This window comes from Phascolarctos cinereus, unplaced genomic scaffold (genome assembly GCF_003287225.1).
Source record: "Phascolarctos cinereus isolate Bilbo 61053 unplaced genomic scaffold, phaCin_HiC Scaffold_726;HRSCAF=1367, whole genome shotgun sequence".
Taxonomy (NCBI): domain Eukaryota; kingdom Metazoa; phylum Chordata; class Mammalia; order Diprotodontia; family Phascolarctidae; genus Phascolarctos; species Phascolarctos cinereus.
Genome location: NW_027556098.1, coordinates 359,708,832 through 359,728,197, shown reverse-complemented (window position 1 = coordinate 359,728,197; position 19,366 = coordinate 359,708,832). Strand labels below are relative to the sequence as shown.

Below are 19,366 nucleotides of genomic sequence, written 5' to 3'. Positions count from 1 at the left end.
TGCTTGAAGGGATTGCAGACTATAAGGAAAGGGACCAACCCAGGGAAGGAGGGACAAATTGAGGGAGGGTTGGAGAAGGAGGGACAGAGACTCAGTTTTTCTGGCCCCTTTGGTCTGTGATAGGGCCCAGAAAAAAGCTATGAAGATTTGATAGCCTCAGAAAGACTGAGCTGCCATTCTTCCATATATCAACAAATGATCAACCATTGATTTAGAAATCAAATGTACTTTAGAGATCATCTTCTCTAATACTCCTTATTTCAAAGATGGAAGGGAAGAGCCTTGGCCAAGGTCACAAAGCTGTCAGTTTTGGGTGAGCTAGAAAAGTCCTATCAAAAGACTGTGTCTGCTGTCCAAGAACCATTCCTATCTCAGTGTGGAGGGACTTCTTCCCCAGGGCAGGTAGGATTGGCCACCATTTTTTTGTGTATATATGCATGCCTGTAGTTGTGACCTTATATTGGTGAAGGGACTTCTCAAAGTGATGACTCCTGGATCTCAACAGATAGTGAAGGAGACTACCCCATCAGCTTTTCTGTCTGCTCCACCTTACTTCTGATTTGGACTCCAGCTAGGCATCTGGTTCTGATTCTCTCTCTCTAGCCCCAGCCCCTGGGCCTAGTCCCAGCCTCTAATTTCTAATGTCATGGGTTTTAAATAATGAACATTATTGAAGGGAAAATATTTGAGGTCATTTATAGACATAATTAAATTCCTTCCCCACTCTCCAGGAGAAATCGGGCCATTAGCTGTCCTCTCTGGAGGACCCAGACTGTATGCTCAAAGAGAGACAATGAGGGACTTCCCTTCCACACTGGCCTACAAATGAGGGAAGACTTAAGAGAGTGGCCACTCCAGGGGACCAGCCTTGGGAAGGGAGGACAGCTGTCAGACCTTCCCCGATGCTGCCTGGCCCTGAGCCCACTCAGACTCCTTAAACCTCATAAGAGAGCCCAGGTCCCATGTGGAAGGGAAATGTCTGGCCCAATTGTGCCATCGAAAGTTAAAGGAAATAAAGAAGTAGCCTTTCATGAGGCTATAAGACAGAGAGAGGGGGTGGAGAAAATGAAGGGCGTTTGCTTCTGAAAGATGCTTGTTAATCATAAGCCTAACCTGGAGTTGAACAGTAGTCAGTGATAGTTGGTGATAGTGATGGATAGCAATGATCACTGATGCTGGCAGTTATGGTGGGCAATGGACAGTGAAGAAGAGCAATGTGTAATGATACTGAATGGGTGATGATGATGATGGTGAATGACGGTCAATGATAGTGGGTGATATAGGTAATCATGGCCAGCAATGACCACAATGATGACAGCAATGATAAGAAATTGTTAGTTGGTCATGGTAGGTAATGATCAATAATAGTGGGTGATGTTCAGTGGTGGTAAACAGTGGTTATAAGTGTGAGGATAGTGGGTAATAGTGATTTTACTTTTCTTTTTACCTTTATCTCTTAGCAAAGTCCTTGGCACATAGTAAGTGCTTAATATATGTTTGTTGATAGCCAACTAGAATTTATTCAGTGCTTTAAGATTTGCAAAGTGCTTCACACATCTCATCTCATTTGATTTTTGCAACAACTCTCAGAGGTAGATGCTATTATTATCCCAATTTTGCTGATAAGGAAACTGAAACAGATAGGGGTGAGTGACTTGCCCAGGGCCACACAACTAATAAGTTCCTGAGGCCAGATTTTAATTCAAGCCTTCTTGACTCCAGGTCCTGTGCTTTATCCAATGTGCCAGCAAGCTTGTGACTGTTGACTGACAGACTGATGGTAACAGTAGGTGATGGTTAGTGATGGTTGGTGATGAATAATAGGCAGTGACAGTCCCTCTCTCCTACAGTCTCAATGGTTTTTGGTTTCACATGGTCTGCTCTCAGATGCTGGAGCAACTTTCTGTGTATGAGAAACAGGGCAGATAAGTCTTGATGGACACAAGAGTGAATCTTAGAAAAAGAATTCTTCAGTCATGGCAGGAATTGTGTGTATTCTTGGAGCTTTAGAATCTTGAGAGCAGTGATCCACACATAATAAGTGCTTGTTAAATTGAATTGTTGAATTCACACTCAGACAGCTTGGATTATCATAAAATTGGAAGAGACCTCAGAGTTCATCTAAGTCAGGGGTTCTCAAAGTATGGCCCATGGACCCCCAAGAGGCCCTGAAACCCTTTTGGGGGATCTAGGAAGTCAACATTTTCCCCCATAATAGCACTAAGATATTATTTACTTATTAAAATACTCCTCCCTTTTCCAACTACAAACATACATGAGAAACTGGAGTTTTTCATATACTTCAACCAAAACAACATATCATAACAGTTTGAATGCAAAATTAGACTCCAGCTGCCTTCTATTAAGCCAGACACTAAAGAAATCTGCAAAAATATGCAAAACAATTTTTCACTATTATTTGTTTTAGAAAAAAATTTCATAAAAATATTTTGTTCACGTTAACATGTAATGGCTTATTATTATTTTAAATGAATTAATAATTATTTTGAAAATTAATCCATTTTAATTTCTAATAAAACATCAATAGTTATAACCCATATAAACAAAAGTTCTTTGACATCCTAAATAATTTTAAGAGTATGAAGGGGTCCTGAGTCCAACAAATTTGAGAACTGATGATCTAGGCTAACCTCTCACCAAATTCAGGAATTCCTTCTATTACAGGGTGTCTTAACATTTTTTTGTTAGACTCTTTGGTGTATAGGATAACATTTCTAGATTTTAAAAAATGCATAGAATTACAAAGGAAATCAATTCAGCTGAAATTCATTCATCAAAATATGAAAAGAAAAGGTCTGAGTTCATGGACCTCTGGTTAAGACCTCCTGGAAGTATGTGCCTGACATTTGTTATTCCACCTTTGTTTGGATACATACAATGACAGGTTGCTCACTGCCTATTATGGTAACCCATTCTACATTTGGACAGCTCTGTTCAGGTCAACAAATCAATGAGCATTTATTAAGCACCTGCTATGTGTTGGCCACTATTCTAAGCACTATTGATACAAAGAAAGACAAAACAAACAAACAAACCAAAAACCAAAACCCAAGTCCCTCCTCTTGAGGAGCTCACAGTCTAACAGGGAAGACAACGTGGAAGCAACTAGCTGTATGTGTATGTGTATGTATATATGTATATATACATACATACATATATACATATATATATACATATATATACATATATATATATATATATATATAGAGAGAGAGAGAGAGAGAGAGAGAGAGAGATAAAATGTAGATAATCTCAGAGAAAAGACACTAACATTAAGGGAGATAGAGAAAAGCTTCTTGTAGCAGGTAGCATTTTAGCTGAATCCTGAAGGAAGTCAAGGAAACCAGGAGATGTAGGTGAAGGAGGAGAACATTCCAGGGTTAGGGGACAGCCAGTGAAAATGCTGAGCCAGAAGTCCAGGGTCACTAGATCTTAGAGTATATGAGAAGAGGGGTAGAGGGAAGGAGGGTTTAAGAAGACTGGAAAGGTAGAAAGGGGCTAGGTGTTAAGGGGCCTTAAAAATTCCAAAAGAGGATTTTATATTTGATCCAGGAAGTCATAGGGAGCCACTGAAGTATATTTAGTCAGAGAGTGACCTGCACCTTAGGGTGATCAGTTTGATAGCTGAGAAGGTGGACTGGAGTGGAAACACTCCGGGCAGAGAGACCAATCATCAGATGGGTGGATTTTTGGTTAAGTTTTTTAATGTTGAGCTGAAATTGTCCTCCCTGTATCTTTTACCCCTTGGCTAAAGTGGATTAATATAAGGGCAAAATGAACCCCAAATGTCTACTGTATATGCCAAGTTGCACTGTAATTAAGAACTCCTTGTTACTGGGAGGGGATAAGGGAAGGCTTCTGACTTAATTACTCATACAGAACGCTCCAGCTTTTCTTCATTCACCTCAATCCATTGATCCTCTAGGATTTCTGTCCTCTAGGGCCACACACAAAAAGGCCTTGAACCCTGGACCTCAGCTTTAAGATCTAATCTATCCAGCCCCTTCCAGGCAGGCCATGACCACTTCAGAACTTTGGAAATATTGCCATAGGTTATGTTGGCCCGTGACTCCAGAATTCAGACTCTCTTCCCCTACCTCAGCCCCACCCCTGCCCAGTTACCAAAGGAGGAGTGGCCAGTGTCCTGATGTGGCTTTCAGCATAAGTGACATTATGACATTTTCTTGGGATTACGGCCTTTGTCTTGATCTTCCCCTTTCCTGGCTAGTGCCTCTCAGTGTCTGGTTTCATTTGCCCTTTCTTTCTCTATGCTTTTGTCTGAAGTTGTATGTAGGAAACTAAAGGGGGCCCCAAGTCTCTGAATGCCCCCAACTAGGGACAGGGAGTAGACTGAGGACAGAGCTGGAAGATGTCCCCTAGTCTAAGACTTCTGCATTATTTTTATTCTCTACCTTCAGATCCAAACCTTGGGGCATGAGGCCTGGAAATTAGAGGCTTATGGAAGGCACTTTAATGAAATAATCATCCCCATTAAGCAGCACTTTAAGTTTTACAAATTTCATTCTTCCCCAAAAACCTAAGGAGTAGGTAATGCTCATGTTATTTATTATTCTCATTTTCTTGGTAAGGGAAGTGACCCAGAAAGCTTAAATTACTTTCCCAGGATCACAGAAACAACAAATATTGGAGCCCAAGTCTCTTATCTCTAAGTCAGACAAGGTCATAGATGATACATCCTTCCCAGAGCATATATGTTTGTCTTCAGGAAAACAAGCCTTGTCCCATGATCAACTGTCCTGAGAGAGTGCCCCTCAAATTTCCCTTTCATTTCCCTCATTTTTAGTTCTAAGAGCAATCTGTAATCACAAATAACTGTACTTGTGAAGTTTCTCATTGCTAAATGAGAAGCAACTCTCTAGAACTTATCTACTAAGTCATAGATGGGTTTGGTGGAGGATTTGTATCTATAAAGCTTCTGATTGACAGATGGAGGAGAGAATTGTACTTATTAAGCCTCTCATTGCTACATGAGAGTTAACTTCCTAGAATTTATCCACTAAGTCTGGGACCTGTGGGTAGATTTCAGGGAGTTTATGAACTTGTATGGAAAAAAATCCCACATCTTTATTTTCATTAACTTTTGGTTTATTTTGTAATCTTATGTATTTTATTTTATGCATTTAAAAACATTATTCAAAGAAGGAGGTTATAGGTTTTACTAGATAACCACAAAAGTCCATAGCATAAAAAAAGCTTAAGACTCCCTGTACTAAGTTATAGATTGGTGAGGTAAAGGCATTTGTACCTACAAAGCCTCTCACTGCTAAAAGAGAGAGGGAGTTATGCTTGTAAAGCCTCTCATTGCTACTGTCAAAATATTTTGGAGATGTCCTGTTTCCCAGAGCTAAGGCCCAGCAAGCAGGCTGTGTTCTGAGCTTGGCATAACAATAATCTTGTGCTCAGGATGATATCACCCTCTGGCAAAGTGTATTGCTTGGACCAGCACCAGGTATTCACTAAGGGATTTAGCTGCCTTTATTTCCCAGAACCATTCATTGAATATTCACAATCCCTGTTCCTTGTCACTGGCAGGTACAGCACTCATGTTCCCATCACAGAACTCTGGTTCTGTGCCCTGAAGGGTGGGCATGACCCACAGGGCCTATAGGAACAGTAACTCAAGACCTAAAAATGATTATGTCATGGTCCAGCCTAGGATGTGTACAAGACCTGCCTTTAGTCCAGCATGTTAAGACCTCCTTCTTAGAAGGGGGGTTTCCATATGCATATGCCATTTTCCTCACTCTGAAATTAATTAAACTTCTGTCTTGTGACTCTTCCATCTCTGGCCTACTCTATTTGCTTGGTTCAGGCCACTCATAGATTAGAGGCCGGTTCTGGTCCAGTTGACATTATATAGGAGGCAAATCTGTAAGTCTTATTTATTAGCCCCAATCTCTTAATTAATTGAATTAGATTAAAAATATTTATTATGAGTGGCTAAGGCATATGCCCCTATTCTCATAAAACTCATAGTCAGTTTTGAGGGATAAGAGGAAAAAAGCAGAAAATGATGATAACCAATATTACACTATTAGTTTATTAAAAATTTGTAAAAGTACCATTGTAGCACAAGTGTTTGGACATAGACTGGTACGGAGGACAGACAGTGAAAGCATTCAGAGCCATGAGATGGAATGTCTTGTTCAAGGAACAGCAAGACTGGTGTCATTGGATTACAGACTACATGGAGGGAAGTAAGGTGTAAGAAGACTGGTAAGGTAGGAAGGAATTAGGTTATGAAGGACATTGAAAGTCTAACAGAAGATTTCATATTTGATCCTGGAGGTAATAAGGAGTAATAAACAAAACCCAAATTTGTTGAATGAAAGGGGAGTGATATAGTCAGACTTTGCACTTTAGAAAGATAATTTGACAGCTAAGTGTAAAATACATTAGAGAGGGGAAAAAACCTGAGGCAGGAAGACTGACCAGTAGGCTACTGAAATAGTACAGGTAGGCAGTGATGAGAGCCTGCACCAGTGTGGTTGTTATGTCAGAGGAGAAAAGAAGAGGTATTATATTATATATCTCTATCTATATGTGTGTGTACATATATAACATATTATATTGTATTATACTATGATATATTACAAATAATGTATATGCAATAGTATACATATATGTGTGCATATATTACATTATATATTACATAATATAACATGTCATATTATATTACATTATATATGTGTATGTATGTATGTGTAACAAGGGTAGAAGTGGCAGAATTTGACCACTGATTGGATGGAGGGGGGTGATAAGACAGAGTGAAGAGTAGAGTACCAAGGTTGGAAGTTTGGGTGATGGGGAGAATAATGGTACCCTCAGCAGTAATAGGGAAGTTAGGAAGAGTGGAAAGTTTTTTTGGGGGGTGGAGAATAATGAGTTAAATTTTAGACATATTGTATTTAAGATATCTACAGGAAATCCAATTAAAAATGTCTAAAAGGCAGTTGGAGATGCAAGACTGCATGACAGCAGAGAGGTTAAGTTTACACAGGTAGATCTGAGAGTCATCTGCATAGAGAGGATGCTTGAAATGGCAGCTGATGAGATCACCAAGTGAAACAGTGTGGAGGAAGAGAAAAGGGCACAGGAAAGAGATTTGGGGGAGCAAGTCTAATTCTTAGTCCTAGATCTTGCCCATTAAGGGCACACTGCCTTTCCAAGGTTGAGAATTGGCAGCCCATTACCTATTATTTTCTGTGCTCAGTCTTGAAAGCAGAGACTAGGGACCCCTTTGATTGATGAGTGACATCACATAAGTCATCCTGTCCAGTCCTCTGCTTGTAAGACAGGATGATCCCTTCCCCCACTCAGGTCAGCTAACCAGTCAGCCAAAGACTTCTGCTGCTTGGAAAATCCTTAGTTATCTCTGTTCACCAGATCTTATGCCCTTGATAGAAAATAGTTCTTATGGTCGGATTTGTCTCTCTTTCATTGCAGCAACAGTTTTCTTGCCATGCCATCCTTATTAAACTAGTAACACCAGCTCACATTTCTACAACACTAAGCTCTTCACATACATTACCTCATTTGATACTGTTAATAACTTCGTGAGTCAACCAGTGAAAGTATAACTACCCCCATTTTACAGATGAGGAAGCTGAGGATCATAGAGGGAGAGTGACTTGTCTCAGATGAGCAGTTAACAAGTGGCAGAGCTGAGACCTCAACTCATTCTTCTAGCATTCTTTCTACTGTAATGGAGATGTGTGGGGAAGAACCTTTTTGGGGGAGAGTTGGGGGGAATGGGACACCCTGGGAAGATTAGCTGTGGCTCTTAGAGGAAGATCAGAGATCCCAGGTCTCTAAAATCCTCCTGGCTTCTTCCTAGGAATTCTGAAAACGCTTGTCATTTATGGCATATAACAACCAGGCCATAGTGGGAAGAAGAGGGTCTTAAAGTACCTACTAAACAGGAAGGCTGTAGGGGAGATCTAAATATGTGTCTGGCCACAGCCACCCCCAATCCAGAGCCCTGTCAGAGCCAGGCAAGAAAGCTGTCTTAGGGCCCTTTTGGGTGGTGGTGGAGACGAAGAGAAGGAAAGGGATTGGGTCTGTCCTTAAATTTTCGATCTCAAGGGAGAGCGTTTCTAACTCTCACCTGTCCCAGATTTGTGCCCACCCTCTCCCCACCCCGCTCCCAGACTGGGTCCGCCTTTCCACGAGCCTCTCGCCCCTGACTGTCGCCTCTCTCCACAGCCTGCCCCCCTGGATTTTACAAGGTGTCCCCGCGGAGGCCACTGTGCTCCCCGTGCCCCGAGCATAGCAGCGCTCTGGCCAACGCGTCCACGCTCTGCGTCTGCCAGGACAGCTATTCCCGCTCCCCAGCGGACCCACCCTCAGCCTCCTGCACCCGTGAGTCACCCGGGGCGGGGGTGGGCCTAGTGATGCCCTCAGACCTGTCAGGCAGTGCTGAACTCCGGTCCTTAACTTCCGAGACACATCTTCGAGCCCTCGCAGAACCCCACTCCTCCCGCCCCCCGCTACTCAATCGCAGCCCCATCCCATCGTCCACCTAATCTGATGCACTGCGCCTCTTCCCAGGTCCAGTACCATTTCCCGTGGCTCCTCAGTTCCAGTTTTCAAACTCCATAGTCTTTCTAATGTATAAGTAGGCAAAATATGAGGTGGCGAATTCACGACTTTAAGCCACATTCTCTGTGAATGTTAGCGGAAAAAACAAGATTCCCCCCCCCTCATAGCCCAATAGCCCAATAGCACTCCTTTTCTATCAGCGTGACCTCGGTCAAGTCACTTCCCTTGCAGTTCTCAGTTTCTCTCATCTGTAAAATGAGTTGGGTCCTTGGAGCCTCTTCCAAATCTAAATCTCTGGTCCTTGGACTACCTTACCAGAAAAGACTATGTGGCCTTCCCACTGTCAGTTCGTGACCTTATGGACTCTCCTCCGTCAGTGGCCTATTCCAGATTCTATAGACTTATTCCCTGCCTCAAACCCTGACCCTCGAAGTCCCTCCCCTCCCTGCTCCATCCCAGGACCACATTCTGCGCTGCCCAGGCCAGATGCGCCAACCAGACGCGGTCTTACTGCCCCCGCTCCCCACCCCAGGTCCTCCGTCTGCCCCGAGGGATCTGGTCTACAGGCTGAGCCGCTCCACCCTGTTGCTGCGCTGGAGTCCCCCGGAGGACTCTGGCGGCCGTTCTGACATCACTTACACCGTCCTATGCCAGCGCTGCGGCGAGGATGGCCCGGGCGTGGGGCAGGGGCAGGGGTTTGGCCTGGGCCCCGGGGGCACCTGTGAGTCCTGCGGGCCCAGCGTGAGTTTCGTGCCGCGCCAGACCGGACTGCGAGAGAGGACAGTCACCTTGCTCAACCTGCTCCCGCACTCCCACTACACCATCCGGGTGGCAGCGCTCAACGGCGTCTCCGGCCTGGGCGCTGTGGGGACCACTTACGCCCAGGTCATCGTGTCCACGGGTCTGGCGGGTAAGGCCCCAGGCTTACCCCATCTGTTCTTCCAGGCCCATCCGAATCCCCAGGCTGAAGGCCCTAGGGTGGATTAGATTCCCCTTACCCTCTACTCCCCCTTTGAGGCAGGGAGGGAGGATGGAAGCTAGCCCTCTACCTTGGAGAGGTAACCTCTAAGCAGGGATGCCTCTGCTCCAAGCGGTAGGGGAAGGGAAATTCCTGTCTCCTCTGCTCAGCTGCCTCCCCACTCTCTGGTTCCCCAAGACCACAATTTCGTTGTTGTTGTTGTCCCTCCCCCCCCTCCCCCCCCAGGTGTTGCTCAAATACATCTATATATAGAAAGTTGCACATAACAGTCAAAAAGACAAAAGCAAAACAGTTCCTGCCCTTAAGAAGTTTATATCAGTGGATGTACACATATTGGCATAGACAAAATATCTACAAGATGGCTACATGGTGATTTTCTGGGAAGGACACTGGCAGGGCAGGGAAGTGGCTTAGGAAAAGTTTCATGCACAAGATGGAACATGAGCTCAGTCTTGCAAGAAACTGGGAATTATAAGAGTGAAAGTGAGGTGAAAGTACACTCAAGGCACAAGGCCCAACCAGTGTAAAATCATGGAGGTGAGAAACGGAGTGGCTTTTAGGAGGAACAGGGAACAGTAAGAAGGCCCATTCACCTGAACCATAGATTGTTTGAAGTGGGGTAAGGTGGAAAAAGGCTGGAAAGATATGTTATGGCCAGATTATGAAAGGCTTTACATGCTAAAACAAAGGAGTTTATTTTTGCTCCTAGAGGTAACAGGGAGCCACTGAAGTTTATTGAGTAGGGGAGTGACATGTTCAGACCTGTGCTTCAAAAAATAAGACACCCCTCCACACACACATTCAATCAGAATGTACTCTGATACTTGGTGACTGCCACACAAAGGAGGAACAGATATGGAGTAGTGATAAATAGATCAGAAAGCATAGGTCAGAAAAAAGCCAGGAGAGAGGCCAGAAACTGCATAGAAACTCATACCTTTACCTCTAGAAAGCTTTAAAAAAGGCAGAGAACACCACCCCTCCCCCCAAAAAAATCACAAAATGAGACTGGTTATCTCTTAACAGAAAAGACTGTTCATTGATGTGTCATTGTGGAATCAGATGTCTTGTGTTCAGTCAGACCATCAACTTATAATAAAGATCAGAATTAGTAAAAAGAAAAAAAAACCTAGAAGAAGAAGAATGAGAAAAAGACAACATTCAATAGAGACAATTCAATCCTGACCTATTTAAACAAGTAGCTAGTCATTTACCCTCTGTCAGTCTCAGTTTACTCATCTGTAAAATGGGGATAATAATAGTACCCATCTCATACTGTTGTTGTGAGGGTCAAATGAGATGATGTATGTTAAATGCTTCATACTGTTATTATGAAAAATGGACAACAGACAGCAAAAATTCATCAATGCTGATTATAATAATTACATATACCTTAACTTAAGTAAGTTAGTTGCCATAACAAGGAAACCAAAGGAGCCTAATGCCCACCTGTCAGCAAACATTTGACTAAACTGCAAGGCAACTGGTTTAGAACATCAACTCATTTGTGAAATGGTAAAAATAATGGATGGTTCTGAATAGTATTGCCTCATAAAAAGAGAAAAGCAGTGGAGTATAGAACCAGTTTAAAGAAAGCTTAGCAAGAGAGGCAGCTAAGCAAAATCATTCCAAGGGAAACATCACCCTCATGATGTCGTTGGTCTTCTTTGAGAATGAAGGACCACCCCCCCCCCACAACAATAACAATAAAAATGGCATTTAACAAGTAAAAAGAGGTTAACAAACAGAAGAAAAATGGATGAGCTATAAAGATTTTTTTAATATCAAACTATTTTTGCTATAAAGGGTGGTAGAAGACAGAATTCTTAACATCACATTCAGGATGTTCTTATAGGGAAGGCAGAAATAGAACTATAAAAAGATGGCAAAGAAGCTAGGTTGGAGCAAGTGGTAATAGAGCAGGTATGTGCTGGAGGTGACAACTGTGAGAGCACTGAGGTACCCGTTCATAATGTAGCTAAAGAAGGGCCAGTGCCAAAGAGGTGTGTGTGGGCGGGTAAATTTCAGACCTTATTAATACCAAAAATGGTTGAAAGATGTAGAGAATGAGATCACACTGTACTTACTCTTCATTGATTATGAAAAAGCATTTGATTTGGTAGAGCAAAACCTCACCTTAAGAGAGCTCTTCTAACAAGATATCTTTCATCAAACATTCAAGACTCCATAGAAAATATAATAAGAGAAATAACCTTTTCCAAAGACCCACTGGTCATAAACATCAGATGACACATGAAATGGGGAGCTCGATGTTTGCTGAAGGTATTTGCCACCATGATTGAAAAGATCTAGCCAAAAAAAAGAATTTCATGTGAATGTTGAGGTCCTCCAGATGTTCCTGTTTGTAGATGACATTGTGTTAGTGATGTCAAGTCCCAGCGCCTGAAAGCTATCCTCAAACACCCAGAAGAGATTATATTGATCATCCATACAGGAAAGACCAAGTGGATGAAGAACCTATTGTCTAAGTTATGAATGCAATTAGATGGATACTCTATAGAATTTGCCAAACAGTATGTTTATCTTGTATAGATAATACAAATGGTTAATTAGAATTAAATAGGAGGAGAGCAAGCTGGATTACTTTTAGAAAAGTACAAAGTTCTTTTAATGACTCCAGGCTTCTCCTGGAAATTAAGTCACATCTCTTTAATACCAAAATTCTACTGGTATTTATTGAATATCTGTGAGACATGCATCAAAATACTTTTGGGAAAACTGACAACGAATATTACACAGCAGGCAATAAAGAGGCACTTCGTGTGTAATAAATAGGCTCTAGTATAGACAATGAGGAACTTTGAAGAACAGGAGTAATAGATCTTATCAGGGAAATGTATGATTAGAAAAGATGGCCTAGTCATTTGATGATAGCAAGGAATAACAGCTGCACAGCCAGAGTGCTTCATTGATTTCTTATTATGTTGAGAGAAATTAAGGAAGGCCTCCAGTATGTTGGTGAATTTTGGGGAACAAAATTTTGAGGGTACAAAATACCCCATAAAATCCTACTCTGATGCCTCAATATGATATGGGGGTGACCTTGTGTTCTTCAAGGCTATTCCAACAAATACTGGAAGGGCTTCAATTATATCCCTAGAAACAGAATGACTCTATTTTTTGAGGACCAGCCTATCTACCCATGAAGAGGAACCTGATGATGAAACTTGTTTGACCATGGCAACCCATGAGACAGAAAAATCAAAAATGGCCCTTGGTCCCGTTGTACCACCATCCCCTTCACCTTCTGCAATAATGATGGCAGAGTTGTGGGAAAGAGTTCTAAGACTAATACATGTTTGAGACTGCCGGCAATCTTTAATTTGACTGTCGATACTCTAAATGAGAGATCCGATGACCAAGGAATAGACATAGTGTGATAGGAGTTGGAGCCTAACAATTTTGGCATTCCTACTATGAACAAACTTAGACCAAAGACAGTAAATGAAAGAATGGCTCACAAATGCCCCTTTGCGAGGCAGAGAAAAGTATTGGTGGCATGGTTTTATCATATGCCCCAAAGTAATAAGAAATATTTCAAGGGACATATGGTCATTGCATATTTCAGCATGAATAGTAACTATTTGGAAAAAATACCATGAAAATAACTGTAGCTTTTGTGTCATCAGTTGTTGAGGATGAAGTGATAGAGAAATTCTATGATACTTAACAATGTGAGTGCAAAGGTGAGAACAGATGAGAATGGAAAGAATTATATGGGAAAGCATGATTCAGCAGAAAGAAATGAGAAAGGCCCAATACATGTAGATTATACAGAAGCCTCATGACTTTATGTCATGAATATTTTTCTTTTTTTTTCTTTTTTTGCTGAGGCAATTGGGGTTAAGTGACTTGCCCAGGGTCACACAGCTAGTGTTAATCTGTCTGAGGCCGGATTAGAACTCAGGTCCTTCTGACTCCAAGGCCAGAGCTATATCCGCTGCACCACCTAGCTGCCCCCATGAATATTTTTAATAAAATAATTTGTAGGCATAAGGCATGATGAATGCCAAAAAAAGTAAATTGAATGCATTTTAACAGATAGTATAAGACTTATGGATGTGGGAGTTGTCCCTGAGCCAATTCTCTGTGCATTGTCAGACCATCAACTACTTAGAGATAAGATTAGAATTTACAGGAAACAAGAAGAAAGAATAGTAATGAGAAGAGGATATGGCATATAACTAAGACGATTTAATACCAAATTATTTAAACAAGTTGTGGAAACTGAAGAGTGGGAAATGGACAACAGACATGACATCAACCCCAACTATAATACTACCAAAGTTAATGTAAATTAATCAATTAAATTTGCCAATGTAAATTAATTGCTACAACAAGGAGACCAAAAGAGTATGGAAAGCACCCCAAAAACATTTGACTTACTTGCCTGTTGGAGAATAAAAGTTGCCAAGGATAATACTAGGTCAAAATATAAGCTCATCTTTAAAATCTTACAAGGGAGGATGATAGACAGTTATAAGAAGTATCATCTTTTAAAGCAAAGGGAAGCAGTGGAATGTAAACCCAATCTAAAGCAAGCTTGATGAGTAACCAACAAAGCAAAGACTTATCAAAGGCATTCAAAGATGAAAAAGAAAGTTGACTGCAAACAAAAAAAATAGAAAAATTATTACTACCAACTTTTCTTCATCCAGGATAGTGGAGCCATTCATTTGGACCCTAACATCATAGTCACTGAAGTGCTTACAGAGGATGAAGAATGACACTAAAGAGAACAAAGATCAGAAAAGCAGCTGGACTGGATTAAGTATATATAGCTAAGATCCATATAGGGAACCAATTTACAAGGTGTCTAAATGAGGGAAAGATACCAAAGGCAGGGAAAAACTCACAGATCTTAGTGATCCCAAAAAAAGATTACTGAGAAAATATGAACAACTGCCCATCTATAATGCCTATGCTCCCTTCTATAAAAAAAACCTTTATGAGGGTCGTCTATGTACAAATTGAGAGCATCCTTGATGAGGGTATTAGTAGAGAACAAGCTACCTTTTGCAAATAATATTCAACAATGGACTATATTGTTATCATCTCACAGCTAAACAAAAGATGTAGAAAATATGAGATCCCATTATGCTTATTGTTTGTTGACTACAAAAAAGAATTCGACTCAGTTGAACAAAACATTTCCTTATAGGCTCTTTTACAACAAAGTAGTGCAGTGGATAGAGTGCCAGGCCTGTAATCAAGAAGATCTGAGTTGGAATCTGGCTTTAGACAGTAGCTGTATGACCCTGGCCAAGTCACTTAACCCTGTTTGCCTCAGTTTCCTCATCTTTAAAATGAGCCAGAAAAAGAAATGGTAAACCACTGCAGTATCTTTGCTAAGAAAACCCCAAATGGGGTCACAGAGAGTCAGACATGACTGAAATGACTGAAAAACAAAAAGTCTCCCATCCACATTATCAAGATCATTTAATATTCCAAAGAAGCTATAATAACCAATATAACCCTGTTCAAAGATCTCTGAAGGTAAATACCAAACGAGACATGTGTGAGTGTCTCACAGGGTCAGCACTGACATGCTATGGTCTACATGGTCAGAAGAAACTCTTGAATCGATAAGATCATGGATCCAGTTGAGAATTTTAAATATGGGCAAGAGTCACACAGTACAGTTCAGGAATGGCTGGGCTTTGATTTACATCATTCCAAATCAACAAAATCACAGATTTATTTGAATCATTGAGAAAACATAGATAATACAATAATGCTCACCAAAGGTATTTGCCACTGTGATAAAGAATATACAGCAGAAAGTCCAGGTAGAAGAGGGATTCCCTGTGCATGATGAAATGCTCCAGATGCTGCTGTTTGCTTATGACATTATACTGATTACATCAAACCCCAAGACATTGTAGGACTTCCTAAAAGAGATAAGTAATCATTCAAAGGAACTTGGCCTGACCATCCATACAGAAAAGACCAAATGGATGAAGAATGTGATTATTCAGATTTCAACATGTATCTTAATGGACATTCTGTAGAGCTTGTCCAATACTATATCTCTATCTCTATATCTCTCTATATATCTATCAGCTGGCTATCCAGCTAGCTATGTCTGGGACAGATAGTAGAGATGGGCAATAAACTGGGCCTAGAATTGGAAAAATAGAGGATGGAAGGGTGGATTGTTTTGGAGAAGTCATAAAACACTGTTCTGACCCCAAGCTTCCCATAATAGCAAAGGCACTTCTTTTCAATATAAATATTATACTAGTGTTGCTATACAGCAGTAAGACCTGGAACACCACTGCTTCTGTAGAACTAAAGGTGAGCATCCCGCAGAAGGCAAGGCAAAGATGAATGGTTGGTGTGAGCATCTAGCCAGAGAGGAATCCTATAGAATAGCAAGAGTCAAGGATGTCCTTCAAAAAATATGCAACAGAGAGAATATGGGCCAGTCACATGGGATAAGCAAAGGATAACAGATGTTCCATAAGTAACCTCAGACATCAGAAGAAAGTGAGGAAGGCCTTCAATGCATTGGTTGGACTCCTTGTGGTGAACCTTTGAAAGGACATGTATGAATGTCTCATGGGAAAGGCATGGATAGGCTATGGTCTGTGTGATCGGTGTGGTTGGAAGTAACTCCCAAATCGATAAGATCATGGATCTAGTTGAGAATCTTAAATATGGGTAAGAGGGACACAAGATAGTCAAGAATGACTGAGTTTTTATTTGCATCATTGGAGGGAACTTCAGAATTAATGAGGTCACAGATCTATTTGAGTCTTTGAGAATACATCTCCACATAGAAACTGATTTTACTGAGGTCTGCAGATTCCAGACTTGCCATTAACTATATTTAGCCATTTCCATTCTGATTTAATTAAGGGCCCCATCAATTTCTGGTCCTTTTTTCCTCCTAAGCCCCTAGTCTGGGCTAAAGACTGAGCTCAACTACTCACTGAGTGAGGCCAGGGCAGCTTGGGGTTGGTACCATCACTAGGTATATAGGTGGGTGTGATGGGGTTGGAGGGGAAGGATTATTCAGAGACTGACCTACTGCTCAGTCTTTTCAGATGAGTGCCCCTCAACCCTCCTCTCCAGATTTTGCCTGCTGCATCTAACTCTGCCATTCTCCCACAAGCAGCTGCCAACATTTCAGTACCCCCTACACGGCATACGCTCAGCCACTAGCAGTTGTTCATCCACCTTCCCCAGGCACTGTCATACCCCATATCCCTCTTCATCTTCCAGTATCCAGTGGAGTGACTGAGATCCATCCAGACCGAGTGGAACCCAAGAGTGTCTCCCTGTCCTGGGAAGAGCCAGGGTTCCCAGGGACCCTAGGAGCAAACAACACTGAGTATGAAATTCAGTACTTTGAGAAGGTAAGTCCAGGGCCTTCCTGGTTGTCCCTAAGGCACCTTTTTTAGGGTGGGTACAGGGTGAGGGGAGTGCCTCGGTTCTTTCTGTTCATAAGTTTAGGGTTCCTGGGCAGTCTAACGTCCTGTGGCCAGGCTTCCCTAGATGGGAGAAGCAGAGGTTAGAAGCAATTATAGGAAAACTAGAAGATTAGATGCTCCCTGAGAAAAAGACTGTGTTCTTTTTCACCTTTGGATGTCTAGCACTAGTACAGGGCCTCATACATAACAGGTACCTAATAAATATTTGTTGAATTGTGTTGAATTATTTGGAGAGGATTCAAGATCATGTCACAGCTACTGAAGGAAATGGGAATATTTAGCTTCGTGATGAGAAGATTTTCAGGATTGGAAGAGTAGGAGAACTGGTTTCAAATATATTCAGGGCTTGGTGGAAAGGCAGGAGACCACTAGGGCAGAATGTTGTATACATTGTCATTGTATCAGGTATTTTTTCTGAATTACTTTTGTTGTTGTTATGGAATAGGGTTCAGTTCTGGGAAGCAGAGAGAAGGAATGGGCTGTTTTCAGAAATGACTGTGATATAAAATCAAAAGTCATTTTTTAAAAGTCACATACATATAGTCCATAGGTCTAACATGGAAAGGAGACATTAGATTTCTGTGGGGCCCCAGAGGGAAGAAATAGGAAAAATGAAGGGAAGCTGAAAGAGAGGCAGATTTCAGCTCAATAGAAGGAAAGCCTTTTAAACAACTAGACCTGTTCAAAGTGTAATGGGCTGCCTTGGGAGGTGTCCAGCCATCATCCACCCCTTGAGGTCTTTAAGCAGAGGACTGATGGCCTCTTGTTGGAGACGCTGAAGTGGGGTTCAGATAGATTAGATGGACTCTGATTCGGTGGCATTACAACGATCACCTGAAATTAAGGAGGTAACTGCCTTCCTTCTCCACTTTACTTGACTTGAAAATGCCTAATAGGCTATCAGTGGGCTTCCCTGAGAAATTCTCTCTGGTGGTCAGCTCCCTGCCAAAAGTCTAAACCCTTTATACCATCACCAGGTTTAACTTCAACAACAATGCACAGTCCCATAGGGAAGGGGGGAGGGAAACTGAAGGAGATACTTCTGACTCTAGGACTCCAAAATATTTGTGATTTTGCAGATCCTAACCCTTTCACCCCTTAGGAAGGCATAAAGAGTTATTTTGGCCAAAAAAGATCATTCCTGGTGTCCAACCTTTTGTTCTAAGGCTCTGGATGGGGTTCTCTCTTGCATTTGGGGTCTCTACCCTTTCCACCAGAAGCATATGGATAGAAAAATAGGAGAAAGGCTTGCCTTGGATGCAGAGACTTAGTTGTACCTAAATGTGTATGAGAGTGAGGGAGGGGAGGGACCAAAGAGGGGAAATTGGGTTTTTGTCTTTAATCCTCAATTGGAATAACAATAGTTTTTATTGTTGCTATCATCTCCATGTGTAGACCTGAAGTGGGTACTTTCCCTCATCCTGTGGCCTCCCTGCCACCACTTTTGTTAGCAGGATGTCCTCAGCTCCAAAACCATCTCCTTCCTCCTTTTCTTCAAGAAAAAATTATTTTCATTAATGCCTTTATTTTTTACACACATTTATTTTCAAATATATCTTTCCCCTGACCCTATCAGTGAGTCTTTTCCCCTTGTAATACAGATTTTAAAATAAAGAAAAAAATATAGTTCATCAAAACCCAATCAATGCGTTGGCTACATCTGACAATAGGTTCTAGGTTCTACCCCCATTATCCCCTAACTCTGCAAAGAAGCCTCCATCTCTTTCTAAGGAGATGAAGACCTGTCATCTTATTGGACAGCTGAAGGGATCTCCTGGACATCAGGCTACTCTTCCTCCCTTTCCCCCTTACCCAGGGCCAGAGGGAACAGACCTATGCCACCGTCCGGACAGGAGCACCTGCTGTCACAGTCAATAACCTGAAGCCAGCAACACTCTATGTCTTCCAAATCCGAGCAGCCTCACCTTCCCTCTCCCCAGAAGTTGGAAACTTCACTCCCAGCATAGAAGTAGAAACTTTAGTGGAGAGTAAGTGTTGGGGGACTGGGGAGAAAGGAGGGGGAGAGTCCCCAAGGGAGAAGAGAGATGGAAGACTCTGGGAGGGAGGGGCAGGGGAGGGAGTAGGTCCCTCTGAGGGGCAAGAAACTCCAAGTGCTGAACGTGGTCTGGGGTCCTCCCTCGGATAATGACCGCATCCAGCTCCCTACCCACTGCCCAATCCCTCCTTTTCCATCAAAGCTGGCTCAGGCTCTAGGAAACAGAACCCTGCGGTGGTTGCTGTGATAGTCTCTGTAGCTGCCCTCCTCATCCTTGGCTTCGGGCTCAGTTCTCTGGCTATTTGGAAGAGGTAAGTGGCCTAGAAACCCTCCTAAAAATACATGTTTCCT

At 42.0% G+C, this 19,366-nt stretch overlaps 1 protein-coding gene across 1 annotated transcript in view; it reads left to right on the top strand.

Moving 5' to 3' along the window:
• Positions 1-19,366, top strand: part of EPHA10 (EPH receptor A10) — a 44,694-nt gene that overhangs the window by 7,142 nt on the left and 18,186 nt on the right. The window contains 5 exon segments of the mRNA XM_020983624.2: positions 8,248-8,403; positions 9,116-9,493; positions 16,811-16,944; positions 18,836-19,007; positions 19,218-19,326. Coding sequence (XP_020839283.2) covers positions 8,248-8,403; positions 9,116-9,493; positions 16,811-16,944; positions 18,836-19,007; positions 19,218-19,326 — 949 coding nt within the window.